The sequence below is a fragment of the Pygoscelis adeliae genome, unplaced genomic scaffold, assembly GCF_000699105.1.
Source record: "Pygoscelis adeliae isolate BGI_AS28 unplaced genomic scaffold, ASM69910v1 Scaffold241, whole genome shotgun sequence".
NCBI lineage: Eukaryota > Metazoa > Chordata > Aves > Sphenisciformes > Spheniscidae > Pygoscelis > Pygoscelis adeliae.
In genome coordinates, this window is record NW_008824056.1 from 2,228,967 (window position 1) to 2,244,755 (window position 15,789).

Below are 15,789 nucleotides of genomic sequence, written 5' to 3' on the forward strand. Positions count from 1 at the left end.
GAAAAGCTGTCTCCTGAGCCTCCACCTCAGACCTCCTCAGCCAAGCGCTCTCCAGCCGGTCTAGCCTGCTGGACACGTTGTGGCTCAGCAGCAGAACGTGCTCGAGAACCTTTCCTTGCTCAGACTCATGAAGCTTCTTGGCTTCTTCAGCTTGATCACTGTTCTTCACAAGTGCCTGTTCTACCTGTGACATGATGTGGGAGGTGACTTTCTCAATCGTGGCAGCGAAGGTGCCCGCGAGGTTGGTGGTGAGCTGGCTCAGCTCTGCTTTCAGTGTCTGCAGGTCCACCTTCAGGATCTCGTCCATTGCCTGCAGCATCATGTTCTCTTTCATCTGCGAGTTCTCGAGCATGATGAAGAGCTTGTCCCACTCGGTGTGCTCTCGCTGGCAGTCACATGAAACAGCTGGAATGGAAGATACAGATGTTGCTATTCCTTTGTACTTACATTTTTAAACAGAAGGAGTATTTGACAAAATCTGGCTTTGTGCAAGGCTTACATGCTCCAGACTGTCAGCGTGTTTCCCTCTATATCAAAACAGAAAAGTAAAGTAGTGTGTATTATAGCAATTCTAAAACTGTCATCAGCAGTCTTTTGCAGGAAAACAGAAAAATAGAGTATAAAGCAAATTCCAAGGCACACCATCCAAGTGCTTTAGCATTTGCTGTCCATAATAATCTACTGGTACAAGCACGTGCTTCTTCCTTTAAAAAAAAAAAATGTTGGTAATAATAACTGTTAAAAGGGCTAGGCAACAAAGAATGCAATTCTGCACTTAACACAAATTTAGTTTAAATCTACTTACTTTCCTCAGTACCAAGAACTGGACCTTCAATTTCATTATCCAGATTCACATACATGAGATCATAGTCATCATCTTCATCCAGAACAGAAAGAGAAGCCCTGAAAACACAGAACAGCATAAGCAGAGAAAATATTTCTTGGGGCAGCATTCTCTAGCTGCTTCCTGAAAATAGCTGGGCTGTCTGGACCTAAAGTCCAAGTCAGACTTCAGCGGAGACAAGACTGCGAGTGAGACGCAGCAAGCCCCTAATAAACGCTCCGAGCGCCTCAGCTTGAATGAATGAGCAATGCTAGTGCCAGTGTTGTAATAAGAGCACTTCTGACTGTTGATTTTGGCTGAGAGGAGAAGGGGGCGTGCAGCTTGCTCAATTCCAGCCTTCCAGGTTTGCACTGGGGGGAGATGTACTGACTCATTCACGGAGGGGAAGAAACGGGGAAAGCTGCTCTTGTGAGCTGCCACTTCCCCTCCGAGAGCAGAGTGCTGCAACGTGCAGCAATGCGAGAGTGAGAGCGGGGAATGAAATCACTTGGAGTTCGCTGCCTACAGGCACTGGCTGCATCAGTTATGTTATTTTGTGTTATTTGTGGAAAGGAAAGTGTTCTCTGCAAACTCATTTTGTAGTTGGTATGTGCCAGGGCTCTGGAGGGGATTGGTAGCAAAATAAACATACCTGGAGCTGGTTTGGATCCACGTGCATGGTTTAACCTAAATATTGTAGCTTTTTTGATAGTTATGTATAAAAACTTATATACTAACAGTTTACTGCTTTAAACAATAAAGGAGAACTCATAAAGAGAGCTTGTTAGAGTTTTGCTTTTCTAGTCCTAGTTACCAATAACAACACCATAACTACGTGGATAATACGTTACTGCTAGTATCTTGTGTTGGGAGCATGTAGATTAGCAGCTGCATGATTAGAATTGTTTCTGTTAACTTTGAAAAAAAAACAAAACAAGGCACTCTTGGATTAGACATTAATCTAATGCTAAGTATTATTATCAGTGTTAATCTGTTTTAAATTCTGGAAAGCTTATCAGTTCAATGGGCCATTAATTATTTCAGAGATGCATTGCTTAGGTGAGATTAGGGGTAATATGGTACAAATTATATATTGGCTAGGAAATATTCAGAGAATAGCAAAAAACCCCCACATAATTGCATCTAACTTGCAATCTGTGTTCCCTTTCCATTTGAGTCTCCGGTTTAGCCCCTTTTCGCTGTACACAGGAGTGTGTAAAGAGGGCCCTGTGCTTCTGTTCTTGCTCATTCTGTCTCCGACACCTAGGCCACGAGTGAGAGGTGCAGCTGCGCGAAGCAGCAGAGACGGTGTGTGTGGCCTCAACCATCGCCCCCTCCTGCAGCGGGGACCAAGAGGCACTTTGCAGGTGTTGCCTTTTGCTGAGGAGGCAGGTAAGGCTGGAGCTCCCTGCTCACCAGCCCACTGCCTGCTCCCCGGCTCCTCCAGGCTTGCTCTACGGACCCCAGGGCAGCCCGCTGCTCCAGGGACTGCAGAAGGCTGCTGAGAGCCTGGTACTGCTGCCAGGCCATACCAGATGCCTCCGAGTATCCCACCTTGCTTGTGCAAACCTGGGCTACTTGTGTGTTGGGCTGCTGGCCACGGTACTGTGCTATTCCTACATGCCAAACCTATGTGAACATTCCTACATGTTCACCCTATGTGTATACGGAGTTCCTGCCACTGTGGGGCCTCCAGCTCCTCTCCTGCAGACACAAATAATAAATAGTAATGTTGAAGCAATATATTTGAAACCTGAAAAGTTTGGTAAAGTAGAGGTGAACATTTTTGGGAGGTATGTGTCTAACTTGAGTCATCCCGCGGCAAAAAATGAGTCTTGGTGCGTGGGCTTTTATCTTTGAATACTCAATTTGGAGTGAATGTCAAAACAGTGCTGTATAGCTTCGAGAGCTCCTTCTGTCCATGTTACATTTGCAGTGTGCTACCAGGCTCATTTTTTTTTAACAAGCTCTCTATACTGCTGGTTTGGGCAGAGGAGAGACAGCACAAGGCAACCTTTGCAATTCCTGTGTGCAGGGAGCATGGCCAAAGTGCGCCCGGGGCATGGTCCTGGGGCAGTCGGGGCGGGCTGGCACCATCACAGCACACAGTTGTGGTTGCTCCTGCTGTACATGCCTCTTCCCTGCCTGACTTGCAGCCAGCGGTGCAAAGCCATCGGGTGTCCCCAACTGTACATTAGTTTCTGCCTGAATTGCATAATTCCCAGTGTGTGGTCTGCTTGGGAAGTCTGAGAAAATCTAATCTGGAAAGTATTGGGGGTAAGGGTGGTAGGGGAAGGAAGAGGGAAAGAATGTAATTAAGGGGTTGAATATAATGTTTTTCCATTCTCGGACAACAAACATACTTTTCAGGCTCTTAGTTTAGACTGAGACAGATGAAGCAAGATGGAAAAAAGTGAATTACTTGGGAACGGGCACAATATCGCCTCTGATGGCCCGAGCTCTGAGAATCGAAAGGTTGGTGATCTGCATGTGCGTAAATCCCTTAGAAACTGAAAAGGTGTGACAAACAAATGGCAAAAGGTACTCAGAGCTAACTCTGAACCATGAAAATACAAGTAAATAGTGAATTGGGTTGTGCTTCATGACCTTCCTTAAGTTATACGAAGAACAGACAAAAACTGTGATGTCTGCCTGGATTGTTTACAAGTTTGTATAGACAGGTTATTCAGTTAAAAGCAATTCCATGTCAGTGAGGTCATTTAAATATCACTCCAAAGTGATGGGGTTGCTTCTAATTTGCCTTTGCTTTTCATCTATCTTGGTTAGTGAATATAAACCCAGTATGTTTGCTGTATGATTACTGGAAGATATTGCCCAAATTTGCATGTGTACAAAGTACTTTTGTTTGGAGAAGCTTCATGGCTGCAATCCATCATGTTGTGCCATGTTGAATTGCATCACTCCTCTAATACATCCGATACTCAAAATGCTTGTTTTCTCAGATTAAATAATTAGTCTTACTTTCCAGATAACTTCCTACCTGTGACATCCCAGCTTAGGCAATAGCATGTCTCAGGTTAGTGGCTGTCTTTCCTTGGTTAAAGTTGCTAGTTTTGGTTTATCTTTGCTGAATTCCTTCCCTCTACACTTTTACAGCTGAGATGAATTTTGCCAGGAACATGGGAATTTCATCTTTTGCAATTGTTACCATTGTTGAAATTCGACTGGAGCTTAAGGGCTCTGCTCCATATGGGCAGAAATCTTCCAGTGGAAACTGAACATGTGCAAGTGCAAAGAAAGGATTTATTCCTGTAAACACTAAATTATCCAGAGAAGAAAATAATTTTTAGTGTATTCGGTTACCATATTGTTCAATTTCAAACTCAGACTTGAGTCTAGAAAAGTCCAGGTAAATACATCCTCTCACCATTTTAGTTCTAACTTTGGGTGAATTGGTGCTTTGCATGAATCCCATGGTATGTTAGTGACGCTCGTAAAAAAAAGTGACACTTTTTTTTTTTACAGACTCCCTTGTAACATCAGGAAGAGATTTGCACAAAGAATGTGGCTAGAAAATGGCCAGAACTGAACAGCTTGCTAATCTGTTTAGGGTAATTAATCGGCAAATATCTTGCCTTTGCAACTGGCCTTTGTGCTTTATATATAGAACAAAACAAGACAGAAATTCGCCATGTCTATGGGACTAGAGGTGGGGTCTGAACCTTGCCTTTAGGACTGCATTGTTTGTACGGAGGGCTCAGAGCTGCCTTCAAGGAGAAGCCAACAATTCTTCAAGCAGAATAAATGCTTCAGGATAGGATGCAGAAGTGTGGCTGGCTGAATAGTGTGGAGGCACTGCTCTGAAGCATAAGGACCCCTTAGGGCTCATTACAAGCTGTTCAACCAAAAGTTGTCTGAACCCTGCAATGAATTATGCGTTAGTTACTTGGCTCAGAGGTGATGTTGCAAGACCTAACAGTGTCTTGGGGTGCATTTTCTGTATCTGGCAAAAGCACGATATGGTCCAGTCTGACCCATATATCCTTTTTCTACCATCAGTGAAGTGACCTGCTTATCTTCCAAAATTATAAGGCTCAGATTTAAATGGGAGAAAAAGCAGCAGGCCAGAGTGCTAGTTCCTATTGGAAACCAAATCCGAAGAGACCTTAAGGACTTTCAAGGGTTTACAAAAAGGAGCCATACTACATTGCAATGGGCAGATGTTTTCCATATGTTCTTCAAGTGAAACTTAAATATATTGAGGCAGGCATGTACAGCTATGTAAAGTTATGTATTTTGGTATGAGCCTGGGCTTCAAACTGAATTATGCACAGACATCTTAAGAAAATGTGTGAGAGAGGGTTTTGCATATCTTTGTCTGCAGTTGACTCTCTCTGGCTCCTTTCTATTCCTGGAAACGGCATCCTTAACTATTTATGTTCAAATTTACTGTCATGCATATTTAGTTCTCTTAATAACCAACTATTCTTTCCATATGCTGCTTATTTAATTTGAAAGTCTGAATCTCAACAAAGGAGAAATATAGCTTTTATGTGCTTTCTAGCCTTCTTTTTTGTTTTCTCTTTTCTCTTTTTTTTTTTTTTTTGTTTAATTTAAATCACACTTAGTTTGGTCTAGGACTCAACAGAGTGCCATCCAAATCTGAAAGCTCATTAAGCAGCCTTCTCATGATATTGTACTTGAGAATGAAAATTATAATTAATAAGATTTTTTTTACACCTATGTTGTTATACCTGTAATGATTCATTCTATTTAGGTTATTTATTTGTTTTCTTGGCCCAGTATATATTTTTCTACAGTGTGTTTTATGTGTCCCTGTTTTTGTACTGATGATTCTTAAAAACTGGTGTCTCCAGGTGCGTGCTGATTTTCTAGGACTCTCTCCAGCTGTAGGGTATTGACTGACAGTAAGTCACTGGCCTCTTATTTGCTTTGTTCTCAGGGAACTCAATGCTGCTTCGTGTCCTGCCTGCTCTGTATGAGAAGCAACCGCAACCGATAAACCTCCATCTGAGGGAGCTGGTGGCACTGACGGCTCAGCTGGATCAAGCCGAACAACACCACGTCCTCAGGCTCTTCCAGATCGTGGCTAGGAAAAAAGAACTGGGGGTAAAACTGTGTTTGGAAGATCTTACTGCTAAATGCTGTACCTCCTTTTGGAGGAGTTTGTTTCAGATGGCTTGGCAAGATCTGTCTGCTAGCTGCTCTCCGAAGAGTGAGGAGTCCCATGACATGCATGACAGTGCTTTCCTACGCTAATTCCCCACAAATTCTTTAATTTCATTCCAAATTCTCCATCTAATCATAAAGAGACCATAACAATGACTCTGCCGGACCACAACATTTGTGTTAAACCAGTTTTCTACTTTTTTGGCTCTTCCTCTGTCAGCTGAGTATGAATTCCCATAACTATGTTTCCATTAGAATATATTAACTGTATTAAGTTACATATCAAGGAAAATCAAAATTAGTTAGGAATTAATTAGGAGCAAGATGGACATTAATTAACTAAGGCAAAATATATCATGCTTTGGAAGTTGCATGTCATTGACAGCACCCAGCGCGTTAGAACAAGGCAGAAAACTACCTGCTTTGTGAATTTATGAAATTCATAAGATCTTTGGAAAAGAAGAGTCAACAGTAGTTAGTATCTTCCCCAGGTAGCCTAGGAAACTTTATCATAATACACAGTCCCTGATGAAATAGACCTCCTTTTTGAAGCAAGGGACTTGTCAGCTGGAGGGGGCTGGGGGTGCACCACTGGCTATTGCGGGGCTCCACGCTGGAGCCAACAGGTCTCAAGTTGTTTCGTATTATCATTATTACTATTATTACCATTTATTACTACTAACAATTTATTCAGCCACCCACCTACAGTATTTTGCCAAAGCGATAGGTATCAACTTGCTAGAACTGATAATTCTCAAAAAAACCCCAGAAGAATGGGTCACTTTATGCCTCATTTCTGTGTTGAAATGTCTTTTACACAGATGCAACAGTTTCACTGAATCAGAGATGTAATAGTGTATATGTGTGTTTATATGAAAAATAATCATTCAGTAGATAGTTGTATACACTGTATCCTGTTTGTAAGATGATTTTAAGGACTATACCCTCAGCCTCTTGAAAATTGTGTTGTTACAAGAAATGACAACTTGCCTACAGCATTTTTTTTGTGCAGTGAGGATCTTGCCTCTTATTTTTAACTCTGTTCCAGCTATTAACCTTGTCACGTTATTTAGTTTCCGGTGGAAACCAAAAATTTCTACTAGTACTTTAATTTACTGTATCATTGAGGAAGGCTAAGTCCTATGTTGTTTTAATCAAAAAAGTATAGGACTGGCCAAGAGCAAGGGAAATATTTGGTGAGGATTTTTTTGTCTTTTTTTAACAATTGGTCATTTCCTTACTTATATATGCATAACTGCAATATTTCAAGGCTACAACTTACCCTTATTCCATATGTTGAGCTGAACTTTGATTGACCTCAGCGATAGCTGTGTGCAAAGGTCAGCAAGGGTAGAAAAGTATTTTACTAAATCAAAGTCTAGTATTTTGTTCTTATCACTCCAACGTACAGGACCTCTTTTTGTTATATGTATCCACAATTAAAAAATATATTCACAATTAGTTTCTGTCTGACTTTTTTAATAGGTGCTGACAGAGTGTATTCCATTTCTATTTGGACACTTGAGAGATCCTAACCATAGTGACATTATTCTAAACATACTTATAGCAATATCCAGCTATGAACCAACAGCCTTAGCCTCTTTTCTTCCGATGCTGAAAGAAATTGGTGAGAGTTTTCCAAGTTTGATTGGGCAAACAGCAAAGATCTTTGGAGCTGTTGGACATATTGATGAGGTAAGTTTAAAAACAAAAGAAGTTGGTTGGTTGGTTTTGGGGTTGGGTTGTTTGGGGTGTTTTTTTCTAAATCTTGTCTAAAGTAATATATCTAAGTACTCCTTTCTTCACGAGTAACCAGACTGCCCTACCAGAACATATTCCTGGTCATAAGACCACGATAGGTCTAGACTGTAATACCAGTATGGCTATGAGAGCAAGTACCACAAAAATCAGATGTGGTATTTTAGTGGCTGAGACTGCCCTTCAACCTTCTAACCAAGGAACAGTCACGTAGTGATTTTCAGTGATTTTCTGACCCTGCAGAAATAGGGTTTAGGTTAGTGGGAAAGAAACTTTCTAGAAGAAATTAATGAGCATGAAAAAGTTAAACATTTACATTCTCATAACTGTAAAGATAAACACATAAATTATTATTATTATTCACTGTGTATCTGGTCTGTGCATATATATGTTCTGTTTATACGAATTGTCTTTTTATGGAATGGCTAAAACTCCTATTTGATTAAAGCACATAATTGTCATTATTCCAGGGGCTTAGTTAAGTTAGGTTGTAGTGTACCTATATGTGAAATGAAAGGCAGAGAAGAAGAAAAGCATATTTTGCACACCCTTTGTATGATATCATATTTTAGATGCATATAGCCTTCAGGAATGTTGTAATCATGCAGTGAAATATGAACTTCCTCGTATAGTGTAATCCAGATATTTTGGCTTTGTAGCTGTAGTTAATTGGATACTTCAGACAAATGTCTTTATAATGAAAACACTCAGTGGTGATGCTGGGCTCAAGTGTCATCACAGGAACATCTTGGTTTGGGATCTGACCCAATGGGAACATTATGCCTAAAAAGGACTTACAGTGACAAACTCCTAAAAAATTATGGGAGTTTCATGGCAGCATAATGAATTTGCACTGAAGTTTTTGCTTTAGTTATAACTGTGTGATCTGGATGCAGGAGCGATGTTCACCTAATCCAGGTGCCATGAACAGACTCAAACACACTGTGTGTACAGAAACAGGCAGGCAGGTCTCAGGTCCCAGAGCCCTCTGCCCTCCCCAAAATACCAGCTCCAATGAGCAGCCCAAAGATCCCTGCATCCCCAGTGGCAAGGGATCCTGCTCATGAAGATCCGATGTTAGCCCTGTCCCGCTGGGACTGGGAAATGCCTTAGACCCCAGTGAGACCCATCTTACCCTGCTGCTATCACCCGCATGATAGAGGCCCCTTTTCTGCTGTGTTCTGCTACTTAAAAGGGACTGAATTTATTTTGCCTTTTTGTGTTGTTATTGTTTTATACCAATACCAAGAATAAGCAAGGAACCAACTGGATATGTTGTATTTCATATATTGTTGGAAATCATAGACTACAGTGACGTTTACAAAGAAATGATTTGCAGAACATTTTCTCCTTATATTTTTTTAATCTGTTGGTTTGTGCAGATACAAGTAGCTGCCAAGTGTTACACATGCAGCCTGGGCAAGCTTGCACTGAATAATCTCCAATCTCTCTCTTGTAAGTGTTGAGTAACTGGCATTAAGTCCCGTGTCATATGTCTTATTTTTCTAAGAAGCTGCAAGCTGCTGACTTAGCAGCAGACTGCATTCCAGCCTGCTTTGCCGCCACGACCGCTGTGTGTTTGGAGGGATGGCATGCTTTTCATTTGTTTGTAGTGGGCTCTGTTTTAGTGGCACCTGGGAGACCTGTCACTAGATACTCAAAAACATTGATAAAAGCAACATGCAAAGGGTGGCAGAGGTGAACTCTCCAATGTGAGACTGTTCCTCTCCTCTCTTGTTTTCTAAAAAATATCTGAATTATGGAAGATCTGCCCTGATTGAAATGTGTTAAGTAGTTACCAGTGCTCCAGTGACTTGATTTTGTTTCTGCAATCACCTTTGAGCCATATCAGTCCGTGAGGCTCCTGACATCAGTGCCAGGCTTGTACAATGCTGTCACTTGAACACAGGTTACACATTGAAACCTCACCACTGGATCTTCTCTGGAGGTTGTCCCCACTCTGTCCTGTCTCCTCTGTGCTGGGCAGAGGAGCCAGTGTGGCAGAAAGAGGCTCTTAATGCTGTGGCTCAAGCCAGGGAGAACGTCTTGGTGTGAAAACAAAGGCAAGCTCTCCAGGTGAGGAGAGGTCCAAGCACAATATACAGGAGCTTTGGGGCATCCTGAGGAGCAAGTAGGTCTCGGGTGCCGTCTGCATTGCCATGGCTGCCCCAGCCCTGCCCATGAGCAGTCTGACAGCTGCCTCTGCCAGCACTGCTGCTCTCTGCTGGAAGACCTGGTGTCTCCTGCCTTTCCTCAGTGGGGAGCAGTACCTCTGTGTCACTGGTGCTCTTGAAGGGTTTGGATGTGCTTCTGGCTGTGTCATGCTGCCAGTTCAGTTATTCCCTCTGGTATAAATGGTGCAGAAAGAGCCTTAAAATGTGTTTGGGTGATGTCTGGGCATTGCATGCTGGAGCCAAGGCTAGTCACCATTTTGGGTGCAAAACTTATGCTAGAGTTGCTGGGGCGGGCTTAAAGTTTCCCATTTTCTCCTAGTCAAATACTTTTGTTTCATGGGGGTTTTGCTTCTTCTGTGATGTGGGATGTGGTCTGCTCCCTGCATCACCTGGGCGTTTTCACATAGCAAGTTCCCTCTTCCTTCACAGACATTATAACTGATGGTCTTTCTCTCACCTTCTACTTGTGAGTTTTGTCTCTTTTCCCTAAGGATTTTTTTTATTTTATTTCAGGGACCTTGAGTGCTTTGTGGTTCACAGTTTTGTGGGAGTATGAGGAGCTACTTTGGTGGGACATTCGTTGGTCCACAATTGCCTGGGGTTGCATCAGACAAGATGTGGTGACTGAAGCATCCTTGTGGCTCATGTTTAGTAACACAGTGGATCTCTCATAGCCCTTCTCCCTTGTGAAGGTTTTGTTTGCTTTACGCCGGCAGTTCCTTGTGCAGATTTTGTCCCCACTCTTCATGAGCCAAGAGATGGGTCATGTCTCTGGATGTTCCCATGCAGATCAGGCTTCTTGAAAGGAAAAAAAAAATGCCATGGATTTCACTGATGTATGGGGCATCACTCACTGCAATGCAGACAATCAGCCTGCGATAAAATAAGCAGAAACACATCTGGCATCATAAAAGCTGGACAGGTCTTAAAGGCTCAGTATATAACAATGAATGCACCCACAAGAAAGAATTAAAATAATACTCTGATCTAAGTGTAACTGCTAAGTTACAAGCATTAGTGAAACCAGTTAATTTATTTAGATCAGGTCCAAGTAGAAACGTGCAAGCAGCAAAATGGTCCCTGCAGACACATGCACTGCTGATGGTCTTGTCTCGCAGTCTGCTGTGGCAATGCCTTCCTGAAAACCTCTGTTGTCACTTCTCCCCCTCTTCCTTTTCCTGTAATGGAGCCGTGTTACAGATATGCTGCTGGCTTTTACTTATAGACGTGAATCAGCATCAGCATCCCCTTCCTGGCCAAGCGAAACAAGTGGGAAATGAAACGACAATGGTAGTGTTGGAATTTTATTCATTGACATTTTATTTCACTGGGCGGTTTACTTGGGGAAAAGAGGTGGCAAGGACTGAGGCTTGGCTTTTCATGGTATAGATTGCAGATATGAGCAGAAAATCCGTTCTGCTGGCTTCTAGAAGCAACCTCTTGTGCTTTCACTGAACTGCACTCTCCACCTTGGCAGTTCAGACAGACCCCTGGAGAGATGAGAGGTTTGGCTGAAAAGAGATCCCTTTATTTTAAAGGTTGCCCTCTTGTTTATACACACCACTTCTGCTGATGTCAGTGACAGTCTCGTGTGCGAAGCTGAAATCAGAACTTGTCCCTTAACCATAAATTTGTGCAAAGCAAAACACCATCTTGGGGCATAGGTCAACTGAACATTTTAATTTTTTTTTTTTTCCAATAACTGTATGTTTTGAACCAACTGGAAATCAGAGTTACTTCTGGAAGCCTCGTGATCTCTTTTTGTAGTGTCCTGAGACTGATTTTAAGAAAAAGCAAAATACTTTGCCACACCTCATTGCTTGTATTTTAGATCTTCACCTACTGGCAGATGTAATGCCGTAAAGTGCAAGGGATGCTTATGAAAAAATACATGAATACATAAAACAAGCATTGTTAAAATAACAATGGATTATGTATATCCAAATAGGCTTTCTGAAAATTTTTGGATAAAAATTGTGGCAGGGATAATGACTGCTTTCATGTTGAGCTATTTTGCTGTAATTTTGTTTTGTACAACAGTTACATATTACATTACTCAGTAGAGTTTATTGTTCTTTTACCTCACTCCAGGCGAGTAGCAGCATTTCGGCATGGCTGGAGACACTCCAGCTGGATCAAAGTGACATGAAAATGGTCAAACTTCTCTTCCAGTTACGTCTGCTGCACAGTTTGTTTAGGAAACAAAAATGTGTTTTAAATGTTAATTGAGCCTGTGTTTATCTCTTGGAGGGAGGATTGTCTTCCAAATAAACTAGTGAACATGTACCAAAAAGTCAACCTCTTTCAAGCCATTGAGAAAAAAGCTCATTCCGTCACACCATCCCAGCCCATCCGAGGATGTAGCTGTAGTTTTTCCCCATATGGCTGAAGGGAAGCAATTTGTCTGATATGCTTTTCTCATTTATCTCTGTCATGGCACGGTGTAGCAGATCCTCTTTTGTTTGAAATAAGTTGACTTTTTCTTCAAAAAATGTCTTGCTTGTGATGCTTAGGCTATGTTCTGCCAAAGTCCCCCTTGTATTTTTATGGCCCAGCTGTACTTGGAATAAAACTTTCTGCAATTTTTTCTGTCCTGTTACATGGTCCCAGAAGAGAAGAGGTAATAATGGTATTGCCCCACAGTTTGAGGAAGTGTATGGCACAAGACTTCCCCTCCTTTTCTGCTAACCCTTGGGAAGAAAAGAATTTTTTGTTTTCCTAAAGTGCCTTTGTTTGTGGTTCAGCACAGGTTCTAAAAGCAAAATATCTCCCAATTTCTGTAACAATCTGCTGAGTACCAAGTGGGTTTCACTGGGTGGAGCCATACCCAGTTACCCCAGTGGAGGATCTGATATGAGCTCCTGAGTTAATTGCTTCTTTCTCTGCTGCTTTTCCCACTTAGATATTTTTAGGATTGTGGAACCTAATACACTTAGGACAATTATAACAAAACAGAAGAACCCTAATGTGTTTCTTCACCTTTGGGGTTTCTGTTTTAGTATGTGAATTTGTACACGTACATACAGAAATAGTTGGAACTGGAATTGTGTGCCCTTGCCAAGCAGAAATGATAAAGTATCTTTGCTAGAAAATATTTGCATGCTTAATATTATGATCTGAAACAGCCCCTTTAATCCTAATTTGTGGGGGATGTGATCTTGCTGATAAATTGGTGAGATCACATCCCCCTGAAAAATTGGCAAGCAAAACTTTGGCTACAGAGGGCATATCAGACTTCAGTGCATTGGCAGTGATTGATACAGCTGCCAGACAGTGCCTTATCACGTGTGATGAGATCTTAAAATGAAATCTCATTTTAAACTTCTCTTTGTTGCAGTGTTAGTCACGGGTCTAATCTGAGTGTTGCTCCTAAATGAATTGCTATGAAAGGAGAGAACCCCTATGATTTACAAGGTACTTTAACCTCTCGCCATTAGTGAGACGAGATGCTGATAGTCCCCCTACTCCTGCCCGCCGCGCCTTGCTCCTCTGCCAACGCTGTGCCGGAGGAGTCCCGCTCAGTTTGGGTAGCACCAGTGATGACAGGCTCTTAGGTGCCACTGCTAAATATAGCAAATCAGCGACACCCAACAGGTCCAGAAAGGAAGTCGTGATTGGAAAACGTTTTATGGGCTGAAAAAATAGATCTTCACTCCTGGCAAAGTATTTGTAACAAACAGCTAATGGCATATGCAGAATTCACTGCAATTGACTGGTGACTCTTGATTATTTGCAGTTATGGAGTGGAGAGTAACATGGACAAAGCAAAAACCTGGACGTTAGCCCATTAATACAATGAGGCTGTAACGAAGACACAAAACCGCAGTTGGTCACGAGTCATGCAGTGCCACAAACCAGTGCAGGCCTGAGCTGCAGGGTCTGTTGAGCTGAGGCCTGCCGGCGGGTTATAACATGTTTGTGTCCGTGCTAATGCCTCCGCGAGCTCAACGTGTAACAGGTCAGGTATGGACACAAGGAAAAAGACCCTGAGGAAGAAGACCTTATGAACTGGAGCAGCATGCATGAGTGCTTGGCCCCTTACAAGAGAGTTTGCCTGCCACTAACAGCACAGAATAAAGCAAAAAAAGGGCACAGAAACTGGGTATAGGGAGGTGAAGTAGCTTGGCCAGGCTCATAAGGCTCATCAAAGATGAAAGGGGAGCTAGGTCTGCTACTGGTGCTCTGATCACTGAGCCAGGCTGATCTACCACCCTAGAGCAATGCAGGGCCCTTCAAAGAGGCTTTAGGGACTCTGTCTCTAGGTTTGAGGAGGAGACGAGGTGTACTGAAGTTAGGCCGGGTTAGGTAATACCACGAGGAATAAATGTAACGTCAATAGTACACAAAAAATAAACTCTGCGTTTGATGCAGTTGCCTTTTTGTTAGTTATCATGGGGTAGCCACTATTCCCCATTGACAATATTGTCAATCAGCAGCATGCACACAAACCTCCCTTGCACAAGCAAACAATGAATTAATTCGTTTAAAGTCGTTTTTATCTCCTCGTGTTGTCTAGGAACGAGCCAGAATATGCCTGATGTACTTGGTGAACCAGCTGGCCAACATGGAGCACTCATTTCACCATATTCTTTTGCTGGAAATTAAGAGTCTTACTGACACCTTCTCGAGCATCTTGGGCACCCAGAGCAGAGATATCTACCGCATGAGCAACAGTTTCACTGCCATAGCCAAGCTCCTTGTTCGACAGCTAGAGAACGACAACACATTCGGAGCCAGGTAAAGCTAGTTTTTGTACGATAAAGCCACAGCCATCTCCATGGCTGTGTAAGGCAGTATAAATTTATATTAAATATATTCAAGTTGCAATGAATGAACAATCAGCCAAAAGTAAGATGTACCACAGTTCCTATAAGTTGCTACATTGCCATTTTCAAATTGATCTTCATATCCCTCTTGTATCATTCCAGTATATACTCACTCAGCCATTGGATTGTGCAGTTTATAGGGTCAGGTAAGCATACAAAATAGTTTACAGACACCTGATGGGCAACATATCCCTACTTGTAGAAGTAACTTGAGGTATGCGTTTCAAATGCAAGCATAAGGATAATTGACACTAAAGCAGAAATCTGTAATTAAAGAGTGGCAGTAAGAGCTGTAGGTGCACTGCAGACACCAGCTTCGTGCTACCAGGCAGAATGACCTCTGAACATCGTACAACAGAAATTGCGTCATTTGGCACTGAAGAATAAAGAAGCTGTTCAAGTTTTAGCACTTAAAGAACAGGAAGAAAGCCATGTCTCAGATAAGTAGACTAAGGCAATCTAAAAAGCTTCAGTTAAAAATAAATCAGTGAAGTCAGGTTACACAATTATCATTGAGTTTATTCTAGAAGATAACTACTGAAGCTGATGAAAACAATGACTGGCACAGCTCCCTAATAAAGGTTTGCTAAAAAAGTCCGAAAAAAATTTCTCGGGCTTGTATAAAAAGATGTTCTGCTCACTCAGCTTCTTTTAAATGTGTATCCTAAGGTTAAAGCATTGGGAGCATTGCTGCATTCATCATAGTAAGAATGTAAGTGTTATTTAAATATATGGTGGTAGTCGTTCTTAATTAGGGAGAGACTTATAATTAGCTTTGTGTATACTGAAATAGGCCAAGAGGGCACAAAGGAATAGTAATTCTGTGATAAAATTTAACACAGATGTCAGAAAACTCATAACCATGAAGGATAGCCTTGGAGACAGACTTGTGGAATTGGAGCCAAAACATTGAGGTCATTTGACAAACAATTAATTGGTATCCTGGAGAGAGTTAAAAACGAAAAAGGAGAGGAACTCTGATATAGTCCCTCATTTTACGACAAGGCTGTAAGAAACATCCGAACTGCACCTGGTGGCAGAAACCTCTGCTGAAATC

At 41.9% G+C, this 15,789-nt stretch overlaps 2 protein-coding genes across 4 annotated transcripts in view; one reads left to right on the plus strand and one right to left on the minus strand.

The window, feature by feature from the left end:
- Positions 1-953, minus strand: part of PTX3 (pentraxin 3, long) — a 4,824-nt gene extending 3,871 nt beyond the window's left edge. Inside the window, exons 1-2 of one of the 2 annotated variants that reach the window (XM_009333934.1) lie at positions 806-953; positions 4-405 (exon numbers count right to left, since the gene is read on the minus strand). In XM_009333934.1, the coding sequence (XP_009332209.1) occupies positions 4-405; positions 806-953 (550 nt within the window). Of the gene's footprint in view, positions 406-805 lie in introns of both variants that reach the window. The other variant, XM_009333933.1, reaches the window with a different exon arrangement.
- VEPH1 (ventricular zone expressed PH domain-containing 1) overlaps positions 1-15,789 on the plus strand; it is an 83,128-nt gene that overhangs the window by 15,505 nt on the left and 51,834 nt on the right. For both annotated transcript variants that reach the window (XM_009333935.1, XM_009333936.1), the window contains exons 4-6: positions 5,748-5,914; positions 7,460-7,669; positions 14,423-14,643. In XM_009333935.1, coding sequence (XP_009332210.1) covers positions 5,748-5,914; positions 7,460-7,669; positions 14,423-14,643 — 598 coding nt within the window. The remainder of the gene's footprint in view (positions 1-5,747; positions 5,915-7,459; positions 7,670-14,422; positions 14,644-15,789) is intronic.